General features: G+C 46.8%; 1 protein-coding gene across 1 annotated transcript; it reads left to right on the top strand.

Moving 5' to 3' along the window:
- The first annotated feature begins 3,276 nt into the window (after positions 1 to 3,276).
- Positions 3,277 to 18,511, top strand: LOC120840225. Its single transcript, XM_040210632.1, has 3 exons — positions 3,277 to 3,393; positions 16,497 to 18,431; positions 18,488 to 18,511. The coding sequence occupies exons 1-3, from the start codon at positions 3,277 to 3,279 to the stop codon at positions 18,509 to 18,511; spliced, it is 2,076 nt and encodes a 691-aa protein (XP_040066566.1).
- Positions 18,512 to 23,282: the final 4,771 nt, after the last annotated feature.

Genomic DNA, 23,282 nt, shown 5'->3' with positions numbered 1-23,282 from the left:
TGGCGCTCCACTCCAGTGCGACCAGAAAGACCTTGTCGTGACGGTTGTCGGAGGCGACATACGACAACCGGCAGGGCAAGGTATTTCTGGTCGCACTGGAATGGAGCGTCAAGTTATGGTGGCGTAGTATCGGTGGCTTCGGAATTTGGGATAAAATTTTTCGATTCAATTCAATTCATTTTATTTCCAACAGAGTGTTGGGGGTCCCCGGGCAAGAAAGCTGTCATTGACAGCTTGAGAGTGCCTGAGGGCCCATACATACAGCAACATTTAGAGAAAAAGTACGAACAATATGACGAAAACAATATCAGTACACATAAACACCGTGTGAATGTATACAATTCTATATGGTACATGTAAACACTACATAAAAATTATCAACCGATTATCAACGCTAATTGCGGCAGCATTTCGGTCCAAGTTTGTGTCAGTCGCCGTCAAGCGAAATCTAAAAGATGAGTTGAAACGCTGCTTTCAACACCCCAAAAAGAACCTCAAGAAATTTATTTACAAAATCGCTGAAATATGCTGGAAAAACAGGGAAGAACAGCCCGACTCACGAGGGACGGACTGCGTGCTACGCCAAATGCATCCCCAGCTTAAGGTTTTGCCGGAAGGAACGAAGTACGCAAAAATTGAGCCAGCTTGCTAAGGAAGGGAATGACCTCAAACAGCGTGCCTGGTGGCAGCTTTATTACAAGCCGCCTACCCACAAAAGGAAAAAAGGTGGCCAGTGACCTAGTCTTCGAGGCACGAGTTAACAGTGTCTTCTCCAGGACGGGGGCTGCAATGCCCACTACTGTCGTACAGGCTCTAGCAGTGGCTGCGTCATCTGCAACAGCCGACAATGCAGTCGACATACAGCTAACCGCCTTTCGGCAGCCGAAATTGGATACTATAAAGACCAGAATCCCGGACAATCAACGTCAGGGGGAGTAGCAGATTTTGTTGTGCTGATTTCACATTTACATCAGCGCCTACAAGAAGTCCCAGATGGCAGGAGATTCAGAGGAGTCGATCACACCGCTCACAACTGTGCCACAAGTTGTCCGTTCGGTCCACATGTCTGGTTCAGATGCCAACAGCCTGTCGATTTCCAAGCAGTGTCCAGGAGACGGACACTAGGAGATGGCGCCCCAGTGAGCATATACGGCACAGTGCTGGAAGTGGCGACTATTGCCGGAAAAAGGGGGGTCGGTGGTCGAGTGGGCGAACGCTCATCAGCTCCGAGCACGTGGAGGGATAGCTCGCGTTGCAGAACCCAGAATCGTGGTTTTAATCCCCTCCAAGGCTGTTTGAATCTGGATGAGCATCGTACCTGCGTGCGGTCGTGTATCGCGACTGCGTGATGCACCTTGAAGACCCCAGGCTAGTAGTTGCACTGCACTGGCTAGATTTCCCATCTACAGCGAGAAGATTTGTCAGCCGTTGAGGCAGACCAAGTCCTAGGCTTTATAAACTTACACGCACTCCAATATTTTTTGCGGCCGTACGAAAGAAATTTTCCTTGACGTTACAATCGGGTCATCAACGCTTAAAGAACTGCTTGATACAGGCTCCAGCATCAGTATCTAGGGTCGGCAGGGCATCACTGCTGCTCAAGCCAAAGGTGCCCGTAAAAAAAAAGGTGCGTTCGCTGCGACTGGCAACATGTTGGTCCCAGTCTACTGCATCCCTTCGGTGCAAGATCCAGTGTGCAGGAGGCTTCCGTAGACAACGTTTCCTTTGTATGCCGACCTCTGCATAGACGTTGTTCTGGGAACGGACTTTCTTACAGTGACAGATATCTCTTTCAATGTGGCTCTTGGACGAGGGAGATTTAGAACACAGCCCAGAATATTGTGCCTTTTGTGAAGGCTTGAAAGCAAGCAATCCATAAGCTTTAGGCCCAAGAACCTTGGCACTTCCTGGAGAACATCTTCAAATAGGACTCCCCTTGTGCTAGCGCATCCAGCCACAGTTCTACGAAATGCGAAGGAACTTTTCCGACATGCTGAAAATGTATGCTTCTAAAGGTATGCTGTTCTAGATCTCTGTCCCAATCTTAATCAAAACTCTCGGTTGCCATTTCCCTTCCCGAGCAACAACTAAACTCAGGAAACAGTCCTTTCGGTCATTGGAAGTTTACCCCTAAAATTCTAGGAAACAAGTGTTCGTTTAGGGTTTGCATTAATACTTCTGGCAACACGGCCTTGTGCGTCGGAGGTCCAGTCAGTAGACCAGTGCATCTGTTCTGGTGGCTAAAATTTTCCGAGGCCTTTTTTAGGCCATATGCTATCGGCCGCTCGACGCAGGCAACAGGGTATTATTGTATCCGACGTCCCTAACCGACTGGATGCTTGTACAACTCGGGGGTGCGAGTCGATCACAAGCATTGACCTCTCGCAGGGTTTTCGCCAAATTACTAAGTGCGAGGAGGGAATACAGAATACGGAATTTGTATGCCACCAGAGCACGTTCGAGTATACGAGAGTGCCATTGTGCGTCGCAGTTGGTTCAGCCTCTTTTCAAACGCTGATGGATAAAGTCATGAATAGAATCAACCACTAATATTCTATAGAATTTATGGGCTGTGCATTCAGTGACGGCGGACAACCACGTTGCATATGTCGTAGACGGCCGGAACAACGGCAAGAAGCAGCTGGCCGTGAAAATCATCAAGCATTCTTTCAAGATCATTCACCTACTCACTGGCGAAAATTTGCTACAGAGGGTGGTGAATGCCATCATCAACAGCGGGCCGCGGGGGGACTCTACGCTCATAGGGCGTGCGGGCACGCTGCGTCGTCAGGCGGTGGACGTATTCCTGCTGCGTTGGGTGAACCAGGCCATATGGCCGCTGTGCACAGGCGCAGTGGAGAGCGCCTTCCGTAACATCAAGATCCTTGCAGAGTGCCTGGTGGACCAGCTCATCAATGCCGCCAAGAGCTCTTCCAACAGCTACGCCATCAAAAAAGACGAACTGGAGCGTGTCACCAAGTCCAACCGTTAAGGAGAAGTCCTAGAGTGCATCAGATCTGCAACACTTCAAATTAACCCTGAAAAGGTTCAGGTGTGCTATCAGTCGATTAAGTTCTTGAGCCATGTATTAAGCGTTGGAAAATATATCCCAGACGACTGAAATGTGGTGGCGGTACTTGACTACTTCCGACCCACCACTGTCAAACAGCTGGAGGCCTTTCTGGGATTGGTTCGATACTACATGAACTTTGCCAAAAAGTGTTTCAACATTGCCCGCTCCCACATCCATCTTTTGAGAAAGGATCGAAAGTGGATATGGATCACAAGCAAGAGCCAGTCTTCACCGTTCTACTGAAAGCACTGGCGCACGGCTCTGCGATGAGTTTGCCGCACCTTAATCGGCCCTTTGTAGTGGAAACATATGTCAGCGAGGTGGGCATCGCTGCAGTGCTTAAACGGCAATGCCCCCCAGCAAGCTCCAACAAAAGTTCTTCATGAGCTGGGTGCTTAGAAAATCTGGGCGACCTTACACCGCCCAGGAGCGAGAGTGTCACGCAGTGGTCTCGGCAGTGCACAAGTTCAGACACTAGTTCCAGCTTACGAAGTTTGAAATCCACTGCGACCACTACTCACTATCCTGGATGTTCAACATCAATCAGGCCTCACCAAGAGTGAAGTTTAGGGTTCTTAGACTGCAGTGTTTTAACACCGAAATCAGGCACCAGAGAGGGCTCGAAAATATCCAAGCTGATTTCCTTTTTAGGGTACCTCTCCAGCAGGGGAATACCTGATAAGAGCCTGCCTGCGACGCTGCGTCCCATCTCTGCACCGGAGTCGGAGCCTCGAGTAATTTTTGAGGCATCCGCAGCAGTGTCCTTGATCGACGATGCCAGCTGCTTGAGCAACATGGTGAGATTGACAGACGAGCGAAAGCATTAGACATTTCAGAGCGCAGCTCTTAGGCGCTCGTTTCCACGTTTCGCGGTGTCGACTTTGCCGGCGGCGTAAACGCCCCACTAAATTTAGTGGGAAATTTAATTGGTGCTGAGGTCACGTAACGTCCGTTTTCTCGCCAAATCCAGGGTAGAAACTGAATTTCTTAATGAATGACGAGACACAAAGTCATGTGACATCCTTTGTGCTTCTAAATTTAGTGGGGAAACTGAATTGGTGTTCAGGTCACGTGGCATCAATCTGCCCGCTAAATTTAGCGGGGAATCGTAGGAGGGGGTGATGGTATGGAGGAGGAGAGGAGATGAGAAGGAGGAGGGTAGGAGTAGAAAAGGTGGTTTGGGAGGGGAGGAGGAGGGAAGAGACGAGAATGAGGAGGGGAAGAGGAGTAGAGGAGGGGCAGGGGAGATCAGGAGGAGGAGGAGGAGAAGAGAAGGAAATGAGGAGGAGCGGATGAGGAGGAGGTGCGAATGAGGAGGAACTGAGTAGGAGGAGTGAACGGAGTAGGAGGAGGGGTATACAAAACCCTACGCACCTTCCCCTCCTACTCTTCAAGAGCTGCGCTCTAATTTTGCATTACAGGGAATCGTAGACGTCTTTAATTTTTTGTCGCGCTTCCTGAAAGTGAAACAAGCATGAAGCTTCTTGATGATGACCCTCGCCGACACGAGGTAGCGAACTTGGCTAAAACAACCGAAAAAGAAGCTAAGAGTTTCCTCGATCAGCTTCGCCAGGAATGAAAGGTGCCCTGCGTCCCTACACACCTTCTTGAACTGGCACACGAGATGTCATATGACCATCCTCGAAAGATTCACGCAGATTTTTTCAACGCTTTAAAACCCGTCTCGTCGCTTTTTGTCTGCTTGGGAGTGAGAGTCGATGCGGCCAGGTAGGTTCGTCTCTATCAAGATGCCAACGTATTAAAGCACACAGCCAGAAGCCCGAAGGACTTATGAGCAGCCAGTGGGTCATCGCACTGATCAAGGAGCTAAGTGTTAATATTGTGGGGACTCCTGCACTCCACACCTAAAAGCAACATGAACCTTTTGTTGATCAATGACAAATTAATAAAGCTTATCGAACTTTTTTTTTTACGAACGGTAACCAGCAAGAACATCATAAAGTCACATGCTGTAAGTTTTCTGAAGACACGGCATACCCGTCTCTCTCTCCAGCTACAACGGCAAGCCATTCGTTAGTAATCTATAGTGAGTCATTCTTAGTCACAGGCAATCACCGACCCCCCCCCCCCCCAAACTATGCTATACTGGCCAGCAGGACAACTGATAACGAGCTAAATTAGCCTGTTAAAAGAAATCATTAGAGCTTGTTACGCCCAGAGAGACAGGAACCAGCACATTAAGAAAATCACTTTCGTGATTCCGGAATCGCGAAAGCGATTCTGGAATTGCAGTTCGGTGAAGGCAGGAAGATTTCTGCCGTCACCGAAATCGCAATACCATTGAGGGCAGAAAGCGTCGTCACCGGATTCACTCAAGTTTTTCGTTGCTTCGGTCGTAAGCTTCGCAGCGCGTAGGAAGTGGCGGAAAGCAAGTATGACAGAGAGCCACCACTTTCAACATGTCTTGCCTTCGGGGCAAAAGTCGCTCGTCGCCTGCGTGACGCACCCGATTATGCCAGAGATCAAGAGAAGGTGAGCAAGGTCCACAAGACGTATTGCGACTGGCGGCGGAAGCCTGTAACAATACTTAAAGGGGACCTTGTCCTTCTTGATGACATCTCTAGCGATGCGGCCAAGGGTATTACTAAACGTCTTGCACCACTGGGCATGGGGCCTTTCGGTGTGGTCCGGTGCCTGGGTTCTAACGACTTTAATCTTAAAGGGACACTGACACCCGACAAAAAAAGTGTTTTTGTACTTATTGCCAGGTGAATTAACATGACATCAAAAGGCCAGCCAGTAAATATTTTGCTAGAGCGTCATGTATTATCGGAGACAATAAAAAAAAAGAACGCAACTGCTCGGAACCGAAACCGAAACTGGACTGGGTAGGAAGAAGAAATATACAGGAGGACCGCGTTGCCGGAAGTCACGCGGCTTTGCAACGTTGTTTTTGAATTAACGTATTAGCAGCTTTTTAGAGCCCCAAAAATTTCCGTCATATTTCTTTTTAAATTATTAATATTAAGTGTGTGCCTTTGATAACCCACAACTTTGATTATATTTGCTGGTTGTGTCTATGCCATGAAAAACGGCACGCGACCATGGATAAGAGAGTGAGTGCGACTGAAACCGGCGAGTTCCCGATCGGCGATTTTCGGGCGGAAACAAAACGAATTTCGAGCAAATGTTTTTGGGGTAGTTGGGCTTTCATGAGTCAAGTAAAGATAAAGGCCTTGGCGAGCATAAATATTTTGTCAGATTCTTTTTAAAGACCCAGATACTCAACAAAACCGACACGTGGCTCAGCCGGACATGCTGAAACCGTACCACGATCCAGTCCGACATCAACTCCCGCCTGGTTCACATCTCAAGAGGGGAAGACCTGTGCGGAGGGCCTGGTGAAAGAATATGCCTGGCGTACGTGCCCCGTAGAGGCCGAGATAGCCACAAGAGGACATGCGAGATACGCAGAATGGACGACGAAGCACCAAAACGGGCGTTTAGGTTTGGATTGCGTCCTAGGGTAGTAAATGTTGCATCGTAAAAACTTTTTGCGTGAGGCTTTAAATTGCGCCATTAAATGCATTTGTATCATATCGGATATTATTCATCTTTAGTCTATTCACGCGAAACATTTTTTGTCTATGTGTCCGGCATGTTGTGAAGCCCGGAAAAAGACGAGGCCGCCTGGCTCGACTGTAAAAGGTCCACCAGTAAGAGTGGTGCTTTAAGCTGGTAACCGTGGAAGTCACGTGACCAGAGGGGTTCGCGAAGAAGACTGAGGGAGGCGATGCGCTGGATAGTATGAATGCTTTAGAATATTATTAGGTTTATTTTCAGGATTAGCGGTAGCATCTCTACAATATACGAAGAGCTCCCAAGTTCACACATCGTACGTGTTAAACTATCTGATGAAAAACGCCTTGAACGTAGACGTGTGGCGCCTGGAAAGCCAGAGTATCTCTAACGTTTCTGATGCAAGAACGTTTGTTGAATGCACCAGACAACCGCATATGGATTGGCCATACGTATTTTTTTTGTGCAAAGGACATTATTTAGCTCCAATTTAAGTCCGGACGCAGCCGACGTTATGAAGTGCAGGGGCCAACAATACAGCGTCAAACGCGCACCAACATGCGGTTTGTCATGTTTCTGAGCGTCGTTTTATTTCTCAACCAGTGCGATGTACAAAAAAGACACAGCGGCATGGCTTTTGGACATCTTAGATCTTGGTTGTTAAACCTTTGTTATATGATGCAATTTCCTTTTGAGCCGCATATTTTTTTACGTTTAAGGAATAACCCATGTGATAAGAGTTATTATTCTTTACAAAAGGTTTGCAAGACGGGCACTTCCGTTTGGATTCATACCATAACAAGCAAAAACTCCGCCATTCTTTCATGGCCGCCGAAGTCTCCGCTACCGCCTGTTTCGCCTACCTCGACTACTCGTTTCGCCGAAGTGATCAGTGTTTCGTGCTCACCTAGTCGTTGAGTGAAACTTCTTGAAGTGAAGTAGTGTGTGTTTAGCAGCTGTTGCAGGTGTTAGTGATAGGAATCGATGCGGGGTTTTGGCTTTCGTAGCGCGGTTCTTTCGTTTCTCAACCAGTGCGATGTACAAAAAAGACCCAGCGGCATGGCTTTTGGACATCGACCGGTCCATTCAAATCAACGTGTCGACTGAGTTCAAATCATTATCGCGCTTTCGTTGGTATGGCCTTGAAATAAATGAGTGCGTTTGGACTTAAGTTCGAGTCACGAACGGATTTAATTTGCTTACCGGGAACTATTACTTTGCGCTTCGTTCTGCTACCACCACGGTAGGTCATGCTCTCAACCACACCTCTCATTCGGTCGATTCATCTAATTACAGCGTTTTAATATTAGGAGGCTTTAATGTGCCTGGAGGTGACTGGGTTTTCAACACATCCAGTGCGGATTTGCCCAGCGCAGGCTTGAGCACTGGATGTCAACAGGAGCTACTTGATCTCGTGAATTTTAATGATTTTCAACAAATTAGTCGTGTTGTAAATGCTGCCTGTAACGTCCTTTACCTCTGCATAAGGAACATCAAAATGGTCTCGCAGAGCGTTGTTCGCTATCCAGTTGTTTCTGTTGTTAAATGGCGTCCGCCAGTTTCAGCGGTGGTTTCATTTCCCTTTACTGTCAGATAGGATGCCTGGACTCCGATGTTTGACTACGCTCGTGGTGTTTACCTCGGATTGTATGCACATTTGAGCGATAGTAACTGGGTCACTCTTTACGAGTGTGCTGATGTTGACACTACCGTCTCTAGGCTGACCGATCTTTTAAAGTCTGCTATGGATCGCTTTACACCGATGAAACTCGGTAGCCGAGGTAAATTTCCTTGGTAGTTTTCACGTGATCTCCGTCGAGCACTGACTTCAAAAACCAATTTTTCACAAAAGATATATGTCATCTAGTTTGGGCAAATGGCACTCTTTATTTAAGAAGTATCGCTGTGCCGTGAAACGTTTAATTAAATGAGAGAAATGCCAACTGCATGACTCCATTGAGTCTGGCCTTAAAGGGTAACTGCAAAGAAAAAAACCTTTTTTTAACAGCCTAATTGGGACAAGCATGTAAAAAAACAACTTTTCCGCGAGAAAAATATTTTTTACAGCAATATTTATTGCGTGAGACTGATTTTAGTTTGCGGCTATTTCGCCCGTTTTGCATCGCGCGCCACGAAGTTGGGATTCCGTGACGTTGTATCCCAATCGGCAGCTATACTTCTCATTGGCTAAGAGTTTGATCGACATCTTAGATCTTGGTTGTTAAACCTTTGTTATATGATGCAATTTCCTTTTGAGCCGCATATTTTTTTTTACGTTGAAAGAATAACCCATGTGATAAGAGTTATTATTCTTTACAAAAGGTTTGCAAGACGGGCACTTCCGTTTGGATTCACACCATAACAAGCAAAAACTCCGTCATTCTTTCATGGCCGCCGAAGTCTCCGCTACCGCCTGTTTCGCCTACCTCGACTACTCGTTTCGCCGAAGTGATCAGTGTTTCGTGCTCACCTAGTCGTTGAGTGAAACTTCTTGAAGTGAAGTAGTGTGTGTTTAGCAGCTGTTGCAGGTGTTAGTGATAGGAAGCGATGCGGGGTTTTGGCTTTCGTAGCGCGGTTCTTTCGTTTTCCTCTTTGCTTGCTTATCGCTTTTTTTTTATTGCGCTTGCGCGTGCAAATGCTGACTTTTCAGAGATGTCAGATGAGTGATCCCGACAGCGAGCCTTCCAGCAGCCATGTCGCCCCGAAAGGAATGGTATTTGTCTGGAGGCAATATAGCGTTCGCGTAGCGACAAACCTGTCCAGTTACGTTCTTGTCATATCGCTCCGGAGGCCGTCGAGATTCGCACCGGGTGCCCCGGGAGCATCGAACGTCCGCGACCAGACACAGCTGTTACTTAAAAAACCTGGCACAGCCAGGTGATTACGTAATAGCTGTCCGCAGAAGCCCTCGGACGTCCGAATTCCGCGTTAGCTGACAGATTTTTTTTCCTCGGCTTTCGAACCATCTTACGTAAATGGTTTGGATGAATATGTACTGTTATCGTAAATCTTGGCTTGCGACTGCGGCTTTCTAGATTATCGTATTCGTTTGGCTGGAGAGACGCAAACGACAGGCATAACAAATTCGGTTGCATATTCCGCATACCTTGCAAAAGCACTTCCCCAGTCACCTTGCGAAAAGCGCAAAACGCGGAGTGCGCACCGTCCCGACTTCCCAGTCCTTTACCTGCTTTAGAGTAGTTTGTTCCTCCTAGTAGGTATGTCTACCGAAAGTTGAAACTAGGTGCAGTGCCAGAAAGGCAAGGAGACAAAGTTCGGAAAGCTTGCTCGCCCTCCCCATTTTCTGAAATTTCAAGTGATTGTACCGTAATAAATGCACAACGCCTCTTGCCAAAATAGCAAAAAAAAAAAAGAATAAAGAGCACTATGTTCACTACGTAAAAAATGGTCTCAGTTCATGCATCATTCGGCAGGTAGAAAATCTTGCTCAAATTTATTCACACCGCACGATGAGCGCAACACGTCGCTGTGCAAACGCAGTCCAACACGAAGCATAAAAAACGGTAGATAGGACAATTCGAAGTTGTTCAATTAAAACGACGTAATTTTTTCGAAAACGCCCGCAGCGTTTTACTCACGGTATGCGTCGAGAATCTTCTGCATTTTGAAACGGAACGAAGTGAGATTTACTTTTAAAAACGCTCGCCGCGTCCTGCTGGACCAGTTTGACTGGATCAGCTTACGACGACGGGACTGAACCCGTTTAACCTCAACCCTAGAACAGCCGATTTGCGCTCCGTGTTGGGTGTCTACTTCGAAGCACTGCGCCACACACACCACGAACGTTTCAGTTCTTTGGCGCATCGCCGTGTTGCACCAAACAGAACCAGATCGCCGAAGTCAACGCAGCGCTGTCGTGAACGTTGGCTTGTGGTTGCACACTCATGGACCCTGTGACTCCCTTCGCTTTCAAAGCACCCAAGAAGATTACGAATGATACTTTGCGTCTTCCGGAAACATCGCAGGGGTACTTTTCCGGTCACGTCTTCGCTATGTGCTCGCAAACCCCGCAGCTTCTCGTGTAACGACAAACCAAAACAATACCGGCGCCATGTTCAGCGTGCGTTGTTGCCAGATCTTACCGGAAGTCGAGACGTTGCGTCGTTCAACTCAGCAGCCAAGTCAACAAAAAAGAGCAAATTGAAGAGTGAGGGGCGGGGCGTAGTTCTCCTCCGCGGCGGTCGAAAGAGCGGTGTTTCAAACGTAGAGATGTTCTCACTCCGGCTAAATTACGTCCTGTGACGTAAATATTGCTAAAAAAATATTTTTTTTTTGCGGAACATTTGTTTTGTGACATGCTTGTCCCAATCAGGCTGTTTAAAGAAACACCTTTTTTTTGCAGTTATCCTTTAAGCGCTGTTCCGACCGCCCCTGGGAATCTCTTAACTATAGTAGGCCATCCAGTAGAGCCAACGCAATAACTCTGAAGACTCAGACAGGTCATGTCTCCGACTCTTTCAGTTTTTGCAATCTCTTCGCGAAACATTTCCCATCAATAGGAAACCCCCATGTCCCCCAGTCCAACTACTCAAACCTGTGTTCTGAAAATCCCCTTCCGATGTCAATTCCTCTATTGACAATTGATGATGTGGTCTCGGCCATAAAATAACTTGCCCCCAAGAAGTCATGTGGGAAAGTTGGGATCCCGTCCTTTATTGTTAAAGGGTGCCATAATATCTTGGCTCCTCTACTGCGTCACATGTTTAGCGTTTCCTTAATAACAAGTACATTTCCTTCAGCCTGGAAAACTGCATTGGTTACGCCAGTACACAAATCTGGTAGCCCCACGTGTATTGATAACTACAGACCAATTTCATTGCTTTCTGCTTTTTCGAAGGTTATTGAAAAAGTCATTTTTAAGCGTGTGAGTTTTCATTTGAAGCAGACGCTCAGTGCAAATCAGCACGGTTTTTGTCGATGACGATATGTTGAAACAAATGATTTAACCGTTTTGGAGTTCGCAAAACCTATTGTTTGCATAAAATTGAAAGAATAAAACACAGAGGACAAGCACAGGACAACCGCTTGTCCTCTGTGTTTTATTCTTTCAATTTTATGTATTCATGTTCAAGCTGCTCGCCTTCAACAGTCCTATTGTTTGGTCCCGTGGTCATGCTTATGTTATGCATTTTGAGTGTTCGAAGGCCTTTGACCTCGTAGATCACAATTTATTGCTGTCTAAGCTGTCACATATGGGACTTTCTTGTTGTTTCTGCGACTTGTTTGATAGTTATTTTGGTGAATGCTCAAACATGGTTTCCTACTTAGGATGCAGATCTCTCCCTTGTCTGTTAAAATCTAGGGTACCACAAGGGTCGAACCTTGAACCTTTGTTCTTTAATATTTTTGAAAATGACCTTGTCACTAAATTGAGTGACTTCATGCTGATGATGGGAAAATGTCTCGTAGTATTCACACGCCGGTGAACTGTGAATTGTTACAAAAAGATATTGATCCAATTGATTTGTGGTGCTGTGCGAAGTCGCTGATTTTAAACCCCACAAAACCTAAGGCTGTTTCTTTTTCTCATAAGGCAAATGTTGTTGTTCATCCTTGCACATTAGATGGCTCGGAAATTTAAATATCTGCTGTTGTGCGTAACATTGCCATTTTAATCGATTCACGCCTGAGCTATAACTATCATGTTTCGAAGGTTATTAATGATTCCTTGAGCATCACGCAGTACCTATGACTTCCGGAATTACACCTGTATACTGAACGTTTTTTTGGGCTTTGGTTTATCACGGTGGAACTTCTGTTCTGCTGTATGGAAATCTCTGGGTATCAGTCAGGCGCTCAGGTGCAAATACATAAAGAGACGACTTGTGAGAATAGTCTATGATTGCAAAATTGGACGGAGTGTTTTTTATGATTATGTGGTTCTTTTTGACACTCTCAGTCTTTCGCCCCTTTCAAATGGGCGACTAGTTCGCGACATCGTGTTTTTATGTAAGTTGTTCAATTCTGTTTTTGATTCCGCATTGTTATTGAGCAAAATCTCAATTCATGTCCCCTAACAACAAAATAGGTATACTCCTTCTTTTTTACCCATCTTACCTAGAGTCCATGCCTCCGCTGACACGGATGATGCTAATGTACAAATTTTTAACCCTCCCGTGGAATTTTTTATACCTATTAAAAAGTTCAAAAGTAGTATAGCGGTTAAGATTGACGTGTAGTTTGTTCACTTCAGTGCTGTTGTATTATGTGAAACGTAACCCTAAGAAAGGTCCCTAAAGCTGTTTGGAAAACACAATAAAGTTCTTTAATTAAAAAAAATTAAACGGAGTATAACGAGGCACGTTTTTTCTCACTTTCTAAAAAAAGCGACAGACTATTCGAAACCGCAGCTAGGTAACAATGATCAAGTTAGACAATGTTTATAACCTGCTCAAAGATCTCAAGCGATATTTTTAATTTAAATAAAACATAACTACTATAAATGTCAAAATATAGGTTTCGGGCAACTTTCGACACAGTTTTTATGGTTCTTTAGGCCACATTAATTTCGATATTAAAGCCTACTACTACAAGTCGACGGCCATTATTTGACGACTAAAAGACCTGAGTTCTGCACCACACCTTTCCTTGCTAGACTCCCTGAGTAGACTTGATCTACTATTCAAGTTAACTTAATGAAAAATAGATGTTTCGGTTTCCCCAAAATTAATCGTCTCACTCATGTACGCGCTGATTTCCACTTGTCGAGCTTTTACTTACATTTAGAAATGTACTTTGGTAGCTTGAGCAGCTTGACAAGCTGTAGTGCTTACAAAAAAATGATTAGGCACATCCAATCTGTCTTCCGTCTTTTTATTAAGCTAAATACATCTCAAGCAACTGATTCTTACCCTATCACCAAGTGTGTCTAGCATTTATTGGAGGATATAGGATTAGGACTGTGATAGGGCCAGCAATAAACCCATTTTTTATCCACCTGTCAAGTGGAACGTTTTCATAACATGGTCAGTGAAATAGCTCAATTTCGTCAGAATGTACCAGCTAAGGTGGTTATCTAGAAATTAGTTTTACCTCCGTCAAACGTTATACACCCGTCTTTGCTTAGAGATTATCGCTCAAGAGTAATAAACGGAGTTACACAAGTTCATGAAGTCTAGAGAACGACATAGAAAAATCACAATGTTGTTATATTTTCGGCGGCGTGTGTGTGCCAGAATTAATCGCCATCTTGTAAGTAGTTGTTGAAACGGCCCTCCAATTGCTACCTGCGGTATGTTAGAAGAACCCTACACATTCGCCACGTACTTTGCAGGCATTTATTTTTGACTCGAGAAATTATACATTGTTCACGGCCAAACAATATTATTTTTGCCAAATCACTCCTTCAGAAATGTCTCTCCGTCAAATTCACTTGAACAGGTGAGAAACGTAACGTGTCCATTCCTTCTACAAATGTCCTCGGAACACATATCAGCTAAGCAATGATCCGATAGACAGCAGGAGAAGGCCACATTACGAACTGTGAGAAGTGCTTGAGTGTCCAGAAACTAGCAGTGACGTTGATAGAGGTCGTGCACCGTTTGAACCGGGAGGGCCATGCAGTAAGGAGATAATGAAGATCCGAGATACATGAACGGGACACATGTTTGTTAAGGCTAAATGGAAATTCTCAGCACGGCTTCTAATATATAGGTTTGACTGGGTTACAGGTAGTCATCAAAAGTCAAATTTGGCGGTTTTACGTGCCAATCCTACGACGGGCATCTGGCACGCCCCAGCGGAGGACTGAGGATTAATTTCGACCACCTGGGGATCTTTTGACGTGCAACCGAAAGCTCGGTTACCACGGCGCCTTCTCCGCAATAAGCCTCCGTCATATTGCGGGCACCTCGGTCGGGATTCGAACCCGCCACCTGGGTTTCCGTAGGCTGGCGCTCTCGCCTCGGAGCCACCGAGGCGGCTGTACAGGTAGTCATCATAAAATAAAAATATGTGATGCTTGACAGTACTAGAAACGCATTTCAAACTTCTATTAAAAACAAAATGTCGTCAACGTGGTGCACAAATAAGGTTGGATTCATGCGTGCATGCATCTAAAACGTATGTGTTTGTATATGATGTATACTAAAAAAAATAATGATACAAATAAAATGCATAAAATACGAGCCATTCAATAACTAAAACCAATACTAACATTATCGATACAATATTTCTGTTAACATGTTTACAGATTAAGGACGCCAGTTTGTTTTACGAGTAATACAAAATACAGCTAAATGTGACCTTTTTCACGTTGCTTTCAGCAACAGGTTTTAAAAGATTTGAATATCTTGCTATCGAAGGAGCTCGGGTCATTTAGAAGCTGTTGGAACAGACAAAGTACAAGGAGGAATCCGTCTGTGAAGGCCCGTCCAACTACCGGACTGAGCGGTTACAGAATAACTGGGAAAAGGACTCCGGTTTTTGAAGCAAGATCTCGAGACACTTCTACATAGTTCTGAGCTGAGAATGCAGAAATACTTTCATGTTCACGAAATATGTAATTATAAAAACTAGGATAAGCTTTGGCGACCGTGAATAGACGACAAATCGCAGGTTAAGAGATATGTGGTCCCTTGTTCCTGCCAATTACGCACCAAAGGTTGACGCTCATTTTGCGGAAATCGCCAGCAGGCCATTGAAGATCACGGAAGAGTATCAACCTTGGGGGCACGACACTGAGGAGAACAGCAGGAGTCGGCAGAATATAAGACGACTTTTTACCTGTACATTCCGCGAAACGACCCAAAAATATCACGAATCACCAACGCATATACAACAAAACTGGATACTTCTCGTTACTAAGGTCAACATGGATCCGTAGTACCATCTTCTTCGCTTTTCCGAAGCACACGGGTTAAGATCTGTCTGCCTGTCATGGTTTTGTGGAAGGAAGAACGTGAAGGACGAAGTGACGGGTGCGAAAAAGGTGCGTGACGAGCACGAGCGGTGACGTTTGGCAGCTGCTTGAAGGATCTGACCGGCTGTGTCCCGGTATCGACGACCTGAACCAGAACCCGCCGCTACGCACGGTGTGAAGGGAACAGCGGAGGCATGAGCATCTACGCCACCTCAACACCGTCCCTGGACTGAGCGTCTACAGAAGCCAGGAACCAAGCCTCGTCACGACATATGCCGGTGAATCTCTAGGACGATAGCCCGTAGTTCGAACTGCGCATTTCTTGTGACTTTACTTGTAGTCTTCTTACATTTTTTTTCTTCCATACTGATATTTCTTTTGTGTGTGCAAATATATGCCCTGTTTTTTTTTCTAAGTCTCTGTCTCCCGACTCTTTTCTTACCAACCCCGGACGAGCCTGTGACAATTTGGCGAGCCTGCCAGGATGGCGCGGCCCATTACAACCTAGTTCGTTTTTCCGGGAGGTGAGAGAGGAGACGGAGATTTGAGACTGGTGCATTACTATGGAGCTCGATAGAATACTCGCGGCAGCTAAGGAATTGGGGTATACTGGGGACAAGTTAAAAAAAATGGGTTGATGAGGAAAGAGCGCGTAGTAGAGCTGAGAGAGCTCAAGAGCGCGATAACGCTAGGGAGGACCGTGAGGCGGCTCAAAGAATGTTAGCGGCCGAAAGCGCTAAGTTGGATAAGGAACGAGAGGTCCTGCAGTTGAGGATTGCGGCTCGTGAAGGGCGAGGTGAAGGTGCCGCAAATTTGGAAAGCGGCCGCGGGGAAGAGTCGGGCCGAGGGAGTCACGGAAGTCCCCACAAACTGATTCCACAGTTCAATGAACGAAGGGACGATCTAGATGCCTATTTGCAGCGCTTTGAGCGTACCGCAACAGGGCTGGGTTGGCCAGTGGAGAAGTGGGCCACGACTTTAGGCTTATGTTTGACCGGAGAGGCGCTGACGGTGGTCGGCCGACTGACACCTGAAGATGCTCTAGACTACGCCAAGGTCAAGCTGGCGCTGTTCCAGCGATTTCGTTACACTAAAGAAGGATACCGCGAGAGGTTTCGCGACGCCAAACCCGAGGACGGCGAAACGATGAGACAATTTGCTGCTCGACTGGCAGGGTACTTTGATAGATGGCTCGAGATAGCGGGAGTTGAGAAAACGTTCGAATCACTGCGAGACATCATCCTAGTGGAACAATTTCTGTTGACATGCTCGAGCAAGCTGACGGTCTTCCTGAGAGAGCGCAACTGTCAGAGGTTGGATGACGTAGCAGCTAAAGCTGACCTCTTCTTGGAGGCCCAGGTGCAGCATAGCACGGGCAAGCAAAAGCGAGAGGAGGTGACAAACAGGCAAGACGCTGGAAACGAAGATAAACACGCAAGGGGTGGTCTCCGAAAAAGTATCCGCTGCTTCCTTTGTGGGAAGATTGGGCACAAGGCAGAAAACTGCAGAAGTAACGGCCAAGCTATGAGGTCACTGACATGTTGGGATTGCGGCCGTAGTGGTCACAAGGCAGAGAACTGCAAGGGAAGGCAGAGCGAGAAACATCAGGCGTCGTGCTTGTACACGGTGCCAACAGATAATTGCGAAAACGCCGACGATTCCTACGTCACCCTGGATAATGGTGACAAGATCCCGGTAGTGAATGCGGTCATGGGGAGGGCCCTGAAATTTCTGTCGGAGAACATGCCGGTAGTGGAAGGACGACTGGGAGAACACAAGATAACGGTGTTAAGGGACACCGGCTGCAACACCGTGGTTGTTCGCAAAGAACTAGTCCCTCAAGAGAACCTAACTGGAAAGTCGAGTCCAGTGTTTTTATTAGATCGAACAGTTCGGTACCTGCCGGAGGCGGCTATTGTGGTACGAACGCCCTACTACACGGGAAAGGTAACGGCGAAGTGCGTCAGTAACCCCCTGTACGACTTGATACTGGGAAACATACCGCAAATGCGTGAGGCTAATGACTCTGACCCAGAATGGGAAAAGAACAATGAAGACAATCTCGGCGACTGCCTAGACAAGCCGAAAGAGAGATACGAAACGTGTTCGAACGCCATCGGAGTCAACGTGGGCTGTCGCAGGGCAATGGAAGCAACCAAGAGCATCGACGAGCTCCCGGATGAGAAACCAGCCGTAGCTGCGTCCGCGAGCGAGGGGAGAGAAGCTGGAAGACCAATAAGAAAACTAGAACGCCCTCTGAAAGTCGCGCAGGTGTCAGTAACCGACACAACAGCCGAGGAACTCGGAAAGCAGCAGAAAGAGGACGCTACTCTTACGAAGTGTTTCAACGATGTAGGGAAGACAACGAAGAAACACAATTCCAGGACAAGGATTCAGTTTCTGCTGAAGAACGACCTGCTATACAGGAGCGTCGTATACTCATCCGGCAGAAGATCAGAACAACTGGTTCTCCGAAAAAGGTTCAGGGCCGCTGCTGTAACTATGGCACATGACAGCGTTATGTCCGGACACCAGGGGGCGAAGAACACCCTCAATCTGGTGGCGGAAGAATTCTTTTGGCCATGTATGCAAAGCGAAATAAAAAGGTACGTTCGTTCGTGTGACGTGTGCCAACGCACCGTACCCAAAGGCAAGGTGGGCAAGGCCCCCTTAGGAAGCATGCCAATCATCGATACACCTTTTCAAAGAGTCGCGATAGATATCGTCGGTCCTATAGTGCCTATCGCAAGCTCGGGGAAAAGGTATATTCTTACAATGGTTGACATGGCCACGAGGTATCCTGACGCAGTAGCGTTGAAGCGCATTGGGTCCCAGCAAATAGCCGAGGCGTTGGTTCAGGTGTTCACGCGGTATGGAGTGCCGGCAGAGATCCTTAGCGATCGCGGCACCAACTTTACCTCTGAGCTAATGAGAGAGGTGAGCCGGCTTCTATCGATGAAGCAACTCTTAACCACTCCCTATCATCCCATCAGCAACGGCCTGGTCGAGAGGTTTAATGGTACCATCAAGCAGATGCTAAGGAGAGAGAGAGAGAGAGTCGGAAAAAGAAGAACAGAGAGGTTAACCTAGGTTGGAGTCCTGGTTGGCTACTCTGTTTTAGGGAGGGGGTAGTGGGGAGTTAAAAGAGGTAGGAAAGGATAGGAGGACATAGAACAATAAACAAGTAAAAAAAAAGGAATAGTGACACGAGAGCACAAACTATAGATCACATTACAAATAAAGTACGTGTGTCCTTTAGAGGCAGAAGCTCAGCCGCGTTTCCTTTAGGAAACGCAGAAAAGCTTTTGTGGCCCTCGCTGCATTCTGAGGGCTGTCCCAGGTTCCGAGCACTTTCATGACAGAAAACGGTCGGCTGTCTAGTTGCACCAACGTACTCTTGAGGTGTTCTCTTTCCGCGTCGTAGATTTTGCAGTCGCACAATAGGTGAGCAATGGTTTCATCGCATTCACACGTTGGACAGTCCGATGTTCTGGCTTGCCCGATGCGGTGAAGGAAGGACTGTGTATAAGCGACAGCGAGCCGGTGGCGATGTATGACTGCCTCTGTCCTCCGGGGAAGATCACGTGGAAGGTGAAAGGTAAGATTTGGGTCCAACGCGTAGAGGGGAGCATAGTGGTAAGAGACATCGTGCCATAGATTTCTCCTTGCGCTGGCGGCGTGACGATTGATAAGGCATTTAATGTCATTCCGACAATAGGGAATCGTAATAGTTGCATCTAGAGAATGGGCTGACTTCGCACCTGCGTCTGCAGCCTCGTTTCCAGGTAAACGACAATAACCTGGTATCCATTGAAACTGGACAGTGTGTCCTAGATCCAAACACTGCATAAGAAGGGTCATTATTTCGAAAACCAGTTGGTCATTTTGACCGCGTCGCAAAAATGCTGATATTGCTTGGAGGGCCGGCTTGGAGTCAGAAAATATTGTCCACGAGTGGGACAATTGTGTCAAGATGATTTGAAGTGCTTGTTGAATTGCCACTAGCTCTGACATCGTAGATGAAGTTACGTGGCTTAGCTTGAATCGCACGGTTCTACAGTGACTTGGAATGACCACACAACAAGTAGAACTATCAGAGGTACATGAGCCGTCGGTGTAGACATGTGTTCTCGAGAGATGGTTACCGTAAATATGGGACATAGTAACCTGTAAAATCACGACCATTGGCATATTTGATTTTTTCTTGATACCAGGAATATCAAGTTTGACATCTGGTTCCGGAAATCTCCACGGAGGCGTCGTGCAAACTGTGGCTTGTGTAAGATCTCCCGGCAAGTATCGCCGTACCTGAGACAGCGCCTTGGAGTAGCTCGAGTTTGGACGTGCAGATTCTATGGTGGCGAGAGAGTGATCTTCATGCTGAGTTAAGTGTCTTAAATGAAGCCTTAGAGTTTCCTGCATGAGCAGGATGCTTATAGGAATGACGCGTGCTTCTGCTATAGTTCCAATTGTTGACGCACATGCTGGAAGCCCAAGGCAGGCTCGAAGAGCGCGTGCCTGAAGGCTTCGAAGTGTGCCTAAGTTTGTACGGCACATGCCGTTGATAACTGGAAGACTGTACCTAAGCAAACCAGTAAATAAAGCCTGATAGAGACGTAGCAACGCCCGCACTGACGCTCCCCACGTAGTGCCACTAATGAAGCGGGAGAGGTCAATGAATCTCACCAGCTTCCGTTTTAGGTAATTAATATGCGGGGTCCAAGTTAGTACTTTATCAATATATACACCAAGAAATATGTGACTTTTGACGTATGAAATTGTGTGCTTAAAAATGCGAAGTGGATAACGGTCCATGTTCCTTCGAGTGAATGCAATGGCAGCAGATTTGGCAGCAGAGATTTCAAGGCCACGGACGCAAAGGTATCTATGAACTTTCTTTAAAGCTAATTGTACTCTGGCTTTAGCTTGTACGCGAGTGGAGCCGGAAGCCCATATACAGATATCGTCTGCGTATAAGGATACATTTATATTTGGTGGCAACGACTGCACAAGCCTGATAAGCGTGATATTAAATAGGGTTGGACTTAACACGCCTCCCTGGGGTACACCCCGAGAGATGAAATGGTTTGACGTGTCTCCATCTTGCGTGGTCATATAAATGGTGCGATCTGAGAGATAACTTTCGATCCACTTGTAGAGACGGCCTCCGATGCCAACCTCCTGTAGCGCTTGAAAGATGGCATTATGAGTGACACGGTCAAACGCTCCTTTGATGTCGAGAAATGCCGCTATTGTGATCCTCCCTTGAGATCTTTCCTCTTCGACGTAGGTGACGAGATCAAGGACAGGATCCACGGAGCTTCTTCCTCGACGAAAACCATGCATATTTTTTTGGATAAGCGCTTCGTTTTTCCAGATACCATTCTAAACGACGATTAATCATTTTCTCCATCAACTAGCCAACACAACTCGCCAGAGCAACAGGACGGTATGATGATAGAAGTAAGGGCGACTTGCCAGGCTTCAGTAATGGAACAATTCTTGCCCGTTTCCATGTGTTAGGTACTTCTCCATTTGTCCATAATTTGTTAAAATATTCCCGCAGCCAATTGCGAGCATCAGTCCCCATATGTGTTAAGAAAGCATATTTTGTCCCATCTGGACCGGGACATGAGTTTGTTTTTATAAATACAAGAGCGGCATCTAGTTCGCCACGAGTGAAGACATCGTCCATGCAGCCATCAATAGCTGATGGTGCTGCAGCGGTAGGGACAGGACGACTTTTCGGCATGGAAACACTCGACGTGAGAGATGCACAAAACTCGTTTGCAAGATCTTTTTGTGAACATGCCGCCGACAACGCAAGTGCTCGGAATGGGTGATATTGTTGAGGAGGAGACTTAAGGCCTCCAGCTATTTTCCAAATCGCGGAAAGTGGCTTGCGGGGATCAATATTTCCACAAAATCCCCTGTATTTACGTTGACCGAGCTTGTCAAAATGGCGGCTTATTTGTTTTCTGCAGATTTCTTGCCGCGCGAATATCGTCTTTTTCTTTAGTTCGTCGAGCACGCCTAAGGAAGATGTGCAAAGAAAGACCAAAGGATTGGGATAGATGTCTCCCAGCTTTGCTTTTCGCCTACAGAGAGGTGCCCCAGGCTAGCCTCAGGTTCTCGCCATTTGAACTGCTATACGGGAGAAGAGTACGAGGACCACTGGCCATCCTCAAGGAGTTGTGGTCGAACGAAGCCCTGAAGGAAGACATGAAGACGACACATGGATACATCTTGGAACTAAGGGAAAAACTAGAGCAAACATGCAAGCTGGCGCACGTGTGCCTGCATGAAGCAAGGGAGAAGTATAAGAAATACTATGACAGAAAGAGCTGCAACCGAAATATGAAGCAAGGAGACCTGGCGCTCATTTTGCTCCCCACCGATCTGAACAAGATGATCATGCAATGGAAAGGTCCCTTCCCCGTAGTCGCGAGAAAGAATGATGTGGATTACGAGTTGGACGTAGGAGGCAAAAAAAAGGTGTATCACATCAATATCCTTAAAAGATATGAAGAAAGAGAAGGAAGTCAACAAGGTAGACAACATTGCGGTATGGTAATGGATTCTCAAGAGAAAGATGAAGTCGCAAGCGAGCTAAGTTTTGGAGATACAGAGGGAATTCCTACGCCAAGCTGGACGAGGCAGCAAGGATGGGAAGACGTCAACATAAACGAACACTTGGAATCCCAAAAGCGTGATGAGGTACGAGAGCTGATTGAGGACTTCAAAGATATATTTTCGAACCTTCCAGGTTGGACAAGTCTGCTGACCTGTGACCTTCAACTGACTACGTCCCGACCAATACATGTGAAGCAGTACCCACTGCCGCTGTCGGTTCAGGAAACAGTCGAGCAAGAAATCGACGAGATGTTAGAGCTGGACGTGATTGAGAGATGTAACTCATCATACAACGCGCCAGTGGTAATGGTAAAGAAACAAGACGGATCAAACAGATTTTGCATTGACTAGTGGAGGCTCAATGACGTGACCAAGCCCGATGCGGAACCAATACCACGGATCGACGTCACGTTTGCTAAGGCGGGACAGAAGCGCTTCTTCTCGAAGCTTGATGTAGCAAAAGGGTACTAGCAGATACCTATGAAAGAAGAGGCCAAGGAAAAGACTGCCTTCTCTTCGACGAGTGGGCTTTACCAATTCAAGGTCATGCCCTTTGGTTTAAGAACGGCTTCTGCGACATTCACGAAACTGATGCGAAAATTGTTAGACGGCATCCCAGATGCACACCACTACATCGACGACATCCTGATCGCCACAAGCTCGTGGAGAGAGCACGTTGATACGCTTCGCTGCATTTTTAGGCGCCTGCGCGAGGCTAATATTACCGTAAAGCCAAAGAAATGTGAAGTGGGCTTTAAGGAGATCAGCTTTTTGGGACACGAGATCAGAATGGGAAGGATATCACCGGGCCCTAAGATCATTGAACGGATTCAAGACGTACCAAGACCGCGAACGAAGCGACAAGTAAGATCGTTCCTTGGACTCACGGGGTTCTACCGTGAGTTCGTAGAGGACTATGCGGGTCTTGCCGCGCCGTTAGTAGACCTCACCAGAAAAGAAGCCCGCAATGAGGTTGAATGGGGGCCGGAGCAAGAGGAGGCCTTCAATGAACTAAAGACCAAGCTGGGACGTCCTCCAATCTTGCTGGCGCCAGACCCCGAGAAGGAGTTCGTGCTAAGGACAGACGCGTCGGACGCGAGTCTGGGTGCAGTGATGCTTCAAGAAGAGGAGGGAATGCTACATCCCGTGGCGTAC

This window comes from Ixodes scapularis, unplaced genomic scaffold (assembly GCF_016920785.2).
Source record: "Ixodes scapularis isolate PalLabHiFi unplaced genomic scaffold, ASM1692078v2 PGA_scaffold7__128_contigs__length_106722199, whole genome shotgun sequence".
In the NCBI taxonomy this organism is placed as follows: domain Eukaryota; kingdom Metazoa; phylum Arthropoda; class Arachnida; order Ixodida; family Ixodidae; genus Ixodes; species Ixodes scapularis.
The sequence above is the reverse complement of the archived record's forward strand: the minus strand, read 5'-3'. Positions and strand labels throughout refer to the sequence as shown.